This window comes from Cervus canadensis, chromosome 3 (genome assembly GCF_019320065.1).
Source record: "Cervus canadensis isolate Bull #8, Minnesota chromosome 3, ASM1932006v1, whole genome shotgun sequence".
Classification (NCBI taxonomy): Eukaryota; Metazoa; Chordata; class Mammalia; order Artiodactyla; family Cervidae; genus Cervus; species Cervus canadensis.
The window spans coordinates 41,300,193-41,310,487 of NC_057388.1; the positions used below are offsets into that span (position 1 = coordinate 41,300,193).

At 36.0% G+C, this 10,295-nt stretch overlaps 1 protein-coding gene across 1 annotated transcript; it reads left to right on the forward strand.

Annotated features, from left to right (window-relative positions):
* Nucleotides 1-778: 778 nt before the first annotated feature.
* On the forward strand, nt 779-7,113 carry FGL2 (fibrinogen like 2). Its single transcript, XM_043462955.1, has 2 exons — nt 779-1,559; nt 3,740-7,113. Exons 1-2 carry the CDS (start codon nt 944-946, stop codon nt 4,447-4,449), a joined length of 1,326 nt encoding a protein of 441 aa, XP_043318890.1. The 5' UTR covers nt 779-943; the 3' UTR covers nt 4,450-7,113.
* The last annotated feature ends 3,182 nt before the right edge of the window (nt 7,114-10,295 follow it).

Genomic DNA, 10,295 nt, shown 5'->3' on the forward strand with positions numbered 1-10,295 from the left:
CGGCAAAGTAGTGACGTAGCAAGTGGCATGGGGACCAAGCGGAGGGCCCACTGTGGAGGCAGAAAGCACAGAGGTGGGACTGGCAGGGCTGCCAGGAGGAAGGGAAGGCAAAGATGCTCGAGACAAGGGAAGGAGCAGAACACAGATGGACTAGTTCACAGACTCACTTGGGTGGTGGCAGGACAGCACAGTCACAAAACTGCCAAAGGGCAAAGGAGGAGGCTGCTGGTTTTGATGAAAGACAATGTTGTACCTTATAAAGTGTTTTCATCATTTAGACATTTCTCCTACACTGTGCGACGGTCAAAGAAATAGAAAGCAGAACTTTTTTTCTTTACTGGTTTTCTTCCCCTTTTCGAATAGATTAAACAAAAGTCCACTGCAAGAGTCAGAAAGTTGAGCTTTATTATATTTAACATTGTGTTTAAGTGCTTGAGATTTCACCTGAAAGCCCAATGTGAAGAAACTACAGGATTCTCGATGGCTTATTCCAAAAAGAATAAAAAGAACCGCATCCATTTTGGTAACATTTCTGTCCTTCACACAATCTGGATAGCTAGCACATTCAATTTTATCTTTAAAAACTATTTCCCCCACTGGGGAGTTAAGTATCATGAAATGATTTACTCCAAGTACAATTATTTTCTTGTGCTTCATTAAATAAACAATGAAAGTGAAACTTGTTGAATATGTGCATCTGACTGGCTGCACGAATTCCAAAGAGGATGATTTTGATTGAGAATAAATAACAGTTTTGGCAAACTGAGTTTGATGAGGACAGTCTCTTCCTCCGCGTTTCTGAGACTTGTGATGCAAAGAGCTCCCGCCCTTTCCTGAGAACACAGAAAGCCTGACTCAGGCCGGCCGCTGGCAGCTGCCGCTCTTTAAAACAGCTCCAGCCCGGCACCCTTCCCTGCTGGGGTGAGTGAGCGCCACCGCAAAGATGAAACTGGCGAACTGGTGCTGGCTGAGCTCAACTGTCCTTGCTACATATGGTTTTTTGGTTGTGGCAAACAATGCAACAGAGGAAATTAAAGATGAAGCAGCCCAGGATGCCTGCCGGGTGAGACTAGAAAGCAGAGGGAGATGTGAGGAGGAAGGCGAATGTCCCTACCAGGTGAACCTGCCCCCGCTGACTATTCAGCTCCCCAAGCAGTTCAGCAGGATCGAGGAGGTGTTCAAAGAAGTTCAGAATCTCAAGGAAATTGTAAGTAGCCTGAAGAAGACTTGCCAAGACTGCAAACTGCAGGCTGATGACAATCGAGACCCGGGAAGAAATGGATTGCTGTTACCAGGCACAGGAGCCCCGGGAGAAACTGGGGACAACAGAGTGAGGGAATTAGAGAGCGAGGTTAACAAACTGTCCTCTGACCTTCAGAATGCCAAGGAGGAGATCGACGTGCTTCAGGGTCGCCTGGAGAAGCTGAATCTTGTAAATATGAACAACATAGAACATTATGTTGATAGCAAAGTGGCAAACCTCACATTTGTTGTCAATAGTTTGGATGGCAAGTGTTCATCTAAGTGTCCCAGTCAAGAACAAATACAATCACTCCCAGGTATGTATAATAATGTTTTCTTATCATTTGTTGATGAATGTTATATAACTCAATAGGATCTATAAACATTAACCTGATAAATTATGTTAAATAAAGGACAAATTAAAAGTTAAGCCTTTTATTCATCAAGGTAGTACAAGGGAAACTATTATCTTTCTAAATGTGACCACAGAAAAGAGATAGGACCTAATTACAAAAAAAAAAAAATCATAATGAGTTCTGTATCCATTTTAAAGCACTTTTAAAGATCTTATTTGCTGACACCAAAGCTACACACAAACAGGAGTGGAGAGAATGTCTTAATGTTTCGGTGACTTTAACTTACTTATTTGTTCACTGAAGTATCTGAAAACAATAGAGTTAAGGCAGTGTTTGTGGTTGTACCCTGTTCGCAAATCAGTTTTTTTGTGGTTGGGTGATTGCTCCTTAAACAGCAACAAGAGACCTTTGAAAGATTTTAGCAAGTAATCTGCAGTTAATAATCCCAAACATCTAGTGGAAATGGGAGATTTTCTAGATCGGATAAAAATAGTTATATGGCTTCATGTGTGTGCAAAACTTTTTACTTTGAGACCTAGTGGCACAAAAACTATTTTATGCAGAGTTTTGGCATGCTACTAAGGAAAGGAATACATTCTTATTTCTTCCTTTCTTTTATTAGAGTTCAAGCATATAGCAGTAGAATCCATCCTCCCCATCCAGATTATTTGAATTAACTTTAATAAATACATGTGAAAGACCACAAACCTAACTACCCATTCTGTCCAAGAACTGCTGGCTGTGGCACTGGTTCCCCCAAACGCTGGTTTTCCACATGAGTTCTTGGGACCCTTGCTGATGGTCTTCTGAAAGCCATCTCTGAGAGTGTGACGTTGAAGGGGTGTGGTGCCTGCGGAAGAGATCGCCTTCCTTTGAAAGAAGCACCTCATGTGTGCTCCACTCCCAGGGAATCAACCAGTGAAGGTGTTTGGGAGTTTCAAGGACCACTGTTGCTAATACTCCCAGCAGCCTGTATCTAAATGGACCCTGCGCATTGCAAGGCAGAGGTTCATGTCGCAGGTGGCATACCTGGGTGCGCATTAAATTGGTACTGCATGGCAATGTGTAATGACAAGAACAAGATTCTGCTATTTTTCTACTAAAGTTTTGGGGAACTATCTGAATATTCTGAGTTCTAAACAGACATGAAGTGATCATTTGTGGCTCATAGTGGCTTGTATTAAACTTGCCTGATCTGGCAAGGATTTTTATAAAAATTATTTTGGAGTAAATATCTCTAGTGGTTCCTAAAGAGCCACATTATTTGATTATTATACTTATCCTGAATATAATCACCTATGGTTTCCTTCTAAAAACCAAACATGTGAAATGCTAAATATTTTCCTGGATAATAAATTCAGAATAAGGATATTCATGTATTAGTGAAGTTTTTTTTTTTTTTTAACTTGAGCTTCTTTAATTGTCAAGCAAGTAAGATAAATGGAAATGTTGGTCAATGCTGTATTTTAGAATTTTAATAAATCATTTGGAATAATCTTCTAAAATGGCCTGAAAGTGAAGTATATCAGCCTCTTTAGGCGAAAGGAAATAGAAGCCTGTGCGTCCTCTGTATGCATGGAATGCAGTTCTAGGAGAGTGGGAATCATCTGAGTTTCAGGACTAAGGAATGAAGTGGTTACAATGACAAGCTTTGCTCTGTCCTGGCTCTGCCATTTAAAGATCCTATGAAGTTGAGCAAGCCACTGATCCTTTTTGAGCCTAAATATTCTTTTTCACCAGCAGAGTAGTAATACTACCTACATCATACAGTTTACGTGCAGATCAACTGTAAAAATGTCACCAAGTCATTGGCAGAATCTCTAAGACACAGGCAGAGCCCTCACTAAATATCATTAAATTACTAAAACTATCACTTTTATTTCTTATTGTTATTACTTGTTAATATTGTCAATATTATTAAACCAAGAGTGTGTTAAAGAACTTTGCCTGCTTTATAACACCAAGGCCTTGTTCTGAGGCTTTAATAAGCATTTGCTAAACAGGTTCAAGTAATTAGCCAAGCAAGGTTTCATTGTCACCATTGATCGAATTATCAAACTGCTTTTGTGCATATCAAGAATTCTTTAGATGCTTAGTTTTTATTAACAAAATCCAATGCCTTTCTTTTTTTATTCCTTCAGTTCAACAACATCTTATATATAAAGATTGCTCTGAATACTACACAATAGGCAAAAGAAGCAGTGAGCTCTATAGAGTTACACCGGATCCCAGAAATAGTAGCTTCGAAGTTTTCTGTGACATGGAGACCATGGCGGGAGGCTGGACAGTGCTGCAAGCTCGTGTTGATGGAAGCACCAACTTTACCAGAACATGGCATGACTACAAAGTAGGCTTCGGAAACCTCAGGAGAGAATTTTGGCTGGGGAATGATAAAATCCATCTTCTGACTAAGAGTAAGGACATGATTCTCAGAATAGATCTTGAAGACTTTAATGGTGTCAAACTCTATGCCTTGTATGATCACTTTTATGTGGCCAACGAGTTTCTCAAATACCGTCTACACGTTGGTAACTATAATGGCACTGCTGGAGATGCCTTACATTTCAGTAAACATTACAACCACGACCTGAAGTTTTTCACCACCCCGGATAGAGACAATGATCGATACCCCTCTGGGAACTGTGGGCTCTACTACAGTTCAGGCTGGTGGTTTGACGCCTGTCTTTCTGCAAACTTAAATGGCAAATATTATCACCAAAAATACAGAGGTGTCCGAAATGGGATTTTCTGGGGTACCTGGCCTGGCATAAGTGAGGCGCAACCTGGTGGTTACAAGTCCTCCTTCAAAGAAGTCAAAATGATGATCAGACCCAAGCACTTTAAGCCATAAATCACTAATGCTAATTCTTCTGGGTATTTATTACCCAATAGGGCAATTAATTCCTTCAGCACTTTGGAATGTTTCATACTCCTTTTCCATGGCTTAAAATTTATCTCTGAGCAATGGGTTCTTATGCTACATGGCATTTGAAATAAAACTGAAAAATATGCCTTTTAAAGAAGTCCTTTGTCACTATTCTGCTGTTATCCAAATAAACACTTGCAAGCAATTGGGAATATTAAGAATCACACATTAGACTTATAGTTCTTTTAATTCCTCTTAGTTAAAAAGTTTTGTATTACTTATATTACTCATTCTAATTAAAAAATAATTGGTTTTTTTCAGCAGGCTAGATTTTATACAAGTGACCTCTATTTTGACAGAGATTTAAACACATCTTTTCAGGCTATAGTTACTGGGTATTTATTTGTCTCTAAATACCCTCTTCCTCATTATGAGATAAACTTACTCAGTTTATGGCATTTACAGCATTTTAGTTTCCAAGAAAGGGGAAATATATATAATTGAACCTGCTCATGTACAATTTGTGAAATGTAAAATTTTATCATTGAAAATATTTTAAAATGTGATAGTATCATGTCACTCCAACAAGCATTTAGAAAATTAATTTAACCTTAAAGACCATGATTTAAAGGTAATTCTTTTATAGTTTATAACTCTTTAGATGTTTGATGGTAAAAACTGCTTTAATATAAAAAATATTTTCCTTTGCTCTAATGCATAATAGTTTTTAATTTAAGACTGCTCACTGTTGTGCGAAGCTACTGGTAAAGTTTCTTTTGGAGAAGTAGGTGTGGGTGAGGAGTGAAGCACTTATCCAGAGGCTATGACATTCTGAAAGCCAATCTTAGATCCAAAGCATCAATATTACTAAGTGATTCACTTTATACAAAGCTAAATTTATATGACTAATAGGTAAATCTTCATGTTTATAAATAACTTGAATATGAAATATATAGAAGAGTAGTTCAAATATGTATTTCCACCCTAACTGGTGTATTGCTTACTTTGCTATCAGAACACAGGTTGTTTTTTTTTTTCTTTTTTTAACACAAGTAGCTAGAATGCTTATAATTCATTAATTCTAAAATGCAAGAATCATATTTAAAGGATTATAAAAATAATTTGTTAAACTTCTCTATTATAAAAAGGAATCATTTCAGAGAGAACAGCAGTATTCTATAGCATGTTTTAAAAATGCTCTAGAATAACATTTGGAAGAATACACAATACTGTATGTGAGTCATAGACATACAGTCAATCTTTAATTTCTAGTGTCTTTTTCTACTAAGGTAGCCAAGTTTTCAAAAATAAATTCACAAAAATGCAGCTTTACCCATTATTTGAAAATAATTGAGAATAGTATCATTAGGTAAGAAGTTAATTTTTCAAGTATTGCCTTTTTATAGGTAATTTGAATCAAAAAGCAAGACATCCTTTTAAAAATATATAATGTACAAAGTTAAGGTAAACATAATGAAAAATTATGTTATTATTAATAATTATTAAAATGCCAAAACAAGGGAAATGCAAATAGAATTAAGTGATTACCAAAATATAAAATATCATTGCAGATTTCAAAGACTTCATATCTCTCAATTGGATACTAAGTGTAAATGTTGTAACTAATTTATTCTTTACTTCTCTTTCTTTTCTGATTTTTACAAAAAGGCTAAGAAGATTTTGATGTTATACAATATAATATTTCAGATAAAGGCATTTTTACTTACTGTATGTAACTACTAACATGTATAAATTTAGGCAAATTTCTGAAATGAAAAATAGATTCCTTCAAAAATACAGTTCTAAAAAAAATAGCTCACATAGCAACTATCCACTGATTTTAATAGGATGAAGGTATCATTTCAGGAGAATTTGGCAAATAATTCATTAATCAACATAAATACTCAAAAGCCTGTCTATCTTTCCACCTTATTCAAAGAATCAAAATTTTATTTTCTATTATACATTTATGGCACCTTTCTCATAAATTCTATAACATAGAAATTCCTTTTAGAAGTCAGTTCATGTCACTTATAAAATATATTTTAGAGTTTTATAATTTTTACCATATTGATGGGAATAGATTCTATTTGAGAGAGTTTTTTGCCCTAGCAAAACTATTCACTAATATCATGAGTTAATGTTCACAAATGTGGATTGACTACTAACAAATATAGTCTTGTCTTGGTTCCATTTTAATGACTAATATTTGTTATCTGAGGTAACAAATTATTTTTGAGCTTTATCACACTTTGAAAGTATTGACTAAGATTAGGTCTTTAGAAATTCTAAATGGAATTGGTTCACTAATCACCGAGAAAAAAAAAATCAAATTTTTCTGATAAGTAGTAATGCTCCAAATGAAATGATGACACGTTTATCCAATAAATAAAGAGCTTAAATATACAAGACAAAAGAAATCTGAGTAACAAATTTGCTGCTCCTTATTTTTGAATGTCTACCCAAGGAAAGGGTAGAAGGTTTAAAGATAAAAAGTGATGGGTAATAGTGTCATGATAAGCCTTTGTTTAGAATTCTTATTTTCCTTTATGTATAAAAGGAAATGTTCTTATGTTTATCTAAAACATAAAAATTGGTTTATGTTTTATGTCTTTTAAAAACATTGTAAAATAAAAGATTTAATCATCACATCTATTTATTTCTTCAATTTGGAAACATTAAGTACTATTGTTTATAAAATAATTTCTATATATTTACTGTTAGCTGAAAAGTTGCATAATGTTTACCTAATTAGACAATACCTTTGAGTCACTGATGACTTTAATGAGAACTATTTCATTAACAGGAAGACAGGGGCAAATACAGGAACACCATTATCTTATTTTCCTCTTGAATACTGTTGACACATTTGAAATATGGAAGTTCTGGTTTTATTTTTGTGGCATTTAACCCCATCTCCTCTTTTTTCCATCATTCATGTTGCTGCTCTGGTTTAGTCCTCAACACCCTCTTAGGATAATGCAAGCCCTTCCTAAGTGTGATCTGTGCCCTCAGTTTGAATCTATTCCAACCTGTCCTCCATATCACTACCAGAGGAATGATTCAAAAGTACAATCCCTGGTGGTCCAGTGGTTAAGATGCATGTTCCCAATGTAGGGCTCACAGGTTTAATCTCTGATTGGGGAACTAAGATCCAGCATGCTGACTGGTGCAGCAAAATATATATATATACATATATATATGTATATATATATATATATATATAAAATTTTGATCATGTTATTTTCCTGCTTAAAACATTTTAACAACTCCTTTTTTTATACAATAAAATTCAGCAAATAAGCTCCTTCATTAACTGATTTCTGCCTATCCTTTCTGCCAATATTCACACTCCTGCCATACTGAATGCCTTGTTCTAGAATAAACCATGTTCTCTCATATTTTCATTACTTTGTGTTATATTTCATTACTTTGTTGTTCCCTTGGTCTAGGTAGAATGCCATCCTTAACGCCTGCTGAGTTTTATTATCCATGATTAAGAGCAGGGACTCAGAAGCCAGAATTAAGTTTTAATTTCAGCTCCATTATTTGCAAGCTCTGTGAGCACAAGCAAAATCACCTAATCTCATTTTTTTGGTTCCTTCAATTATAAAATAGAAGTTAGAGTAGAATCTGACAGAGTTATTGAGAGGATTAAATGAGATAGTGTATATAAGGACCTAGCATATACATATGTATTGTCATCGTTATCATCTTTCTAAATAATTATCTTTTCTGGGCAGCCTTCTCTGATGACATCAAGGGGGGTTTGGTGTCTCTTTCCATTGCTTTTATACCATCCTGTATATTCCTTATTATCCATTACATTATTCAATAATTGTGTAAGTTCTACTCTGAAATCAATCTGTTTGATTAGGATGTAAAGGAAATTTGATACTTGAGTGTTATTACTCAAAGTGGTTCATGAATATGTTACTACAGATGCAGTTCAGTTCAGTTCAGTTCAGTCACTCAGTCGTGTCCGACTCTTTGTGACCCCATGAATCGCAGCACGCCAGGCCTCCCTGTCCATCACCAACTCCCAGAGTTTACTCAAACTCATGTCCATTGAGTCAGTGATGCCATCCTCTGTTGTCCCCTTCTCCTCCTGCACCCAATCCCTCCCAGCATCAGGGTCTTTTCCAGTGAGTCAACTCTTCGCATGAGGTGGCCAGAGTATTGGAGTTTCAGCTTCAGCATCAGTCCTTCCAATGAACACCTAGGACTGATCTCTTTTAGGATGGACTGGTTGGATCTCCTTGCAGTCCAAGGGACTCTCAAGAGTCTTCTCCAACACCACAGTTCCAAAAGCATCAATTCTTCTGCGCTCAGCTTTCTTCACAGTCCAACTCTCACTTCCATACATGACCACTGGAAAAACCATAGCCTTGACTAGATGGACCTTTGTTGGCAAAGTAATGTCTCTGCTTTTTAATATGCTATCTAGGTTGGTCATAACTTTCCTTCCAGGGACCACAAATGCAGAGCTATAGTCAAAAGAAGCCAGAGTTATAAATGGGGAAGGAGTGGGTATCATCAAATCTGAGAACTTAGGAGATTATGAATACAGTTTAGCAGTGATTGACTTTCGGGGAGGATATGGCAAGACAGGATCAGATATACTATAGGGTTGGGTACTTAAAACAATGGCAAACTTTTAGAAGGGGTCTGGGAACATGCTTATGGGTATATTATTATGCAGAGAAGGATGGTTTTACCAGGCCAGTGATTGTTCTACCTGGCTGAGTTTCTAAAGAAAAAAAGCATTTTACATACTTGTATTGCAATTTTGAAACTAATTTTAATCATAAAAAATGCATGAATGCTTTAATTTCTTAAACAATCATCACTTAGATTAAAGACCCCTTTGCAAACCACCTTCAGTTCCAATCCCCTCCCTCTCCCCAGAGCTAACAAGCAGAGTTGGCTAAATCCAGACTTGAATTTCATTCTGAACATTGACAAATTATAATGTTTATTGAATGATTGCCAGGTTTCTTTTGTTTATCTATTGGAACAAGTGGAAAGTAAGAACAGAAGTGAGGGAGGGAAATGGGGTATACTTAGAGAACTCAGAGTCCCCTGAATTCCTAAGTGTGACTGAGCCTCCATTGCTCCTTGAAGCAGTTCCTCCCCCACATTTAATAAGGTTTTTCTTGCTAAAGGCACTGTTGCATTCTTTCCTGAGGGAATAATCTTTCAAAAAATTTTTATATAATTGTTAAATGTTACTTTCCATTTACAGTCATTACAAAATATTGGCCATTCTTCCTGTGTTGTGCAATGCGTCCTTCAGCCTATCTTATACCCAATAGTTTATACCTTTCAGTCTTCCACCCCTGTGTTGCCCCTTTTCCTTCCCCAATGGTAATGACTAGTGTGTTCTCTAGGTCTGTGAGTCTGCTTTTTGCTATATTCACCAGCTTGTTGTATTTTCTAAATCCCACATATAAGTGATATCATGAAGTATTTGTCTTTCTCTGACTTTTTTCACTTAGCATAATGCCTTCCAAGTCCATGTTTCTGAAAATGGCAAATTTTCATTTTTAATGGCTGAACAGTATTCTATTGTATTTATATACCACACATTTCTTTATCCATTCATCTACTGATGGATACTTAGGTTTCTTCCATATCTTGGCAATTGTAAATAATGTTGCTATCAACATTGGGGTTCATTTATCTTGACAGCTGCATGTAAAAGAATGAAATTAGAACATTCTCTAATACCATATACAAAATTAAACTCAAAATGTATTAAAGACCTAAATGTAAGACTATACAACTTGTAGAGGAAAACATAGGCAGGATACTCTTTGACAAAAGTTGCA

What these genes read in the sequence shown, in the direction of transcription:
- FGL2 (XM_043462955.1), top strand. Translation starts at nt 944, where the DNA reads ATGAAACTGGCGAACTGGTGCTGGCTGAGCTCAACTGTCCTTGCTACA. An exon ending in ACAAATACAATCACTCCCAG is followed by an intron (nt 1,560 to 3,739) that starts GTATGTATAATA and finishes TTATTCCTTCAG; the next exon opens with TTCAACAACATCTTATATAT.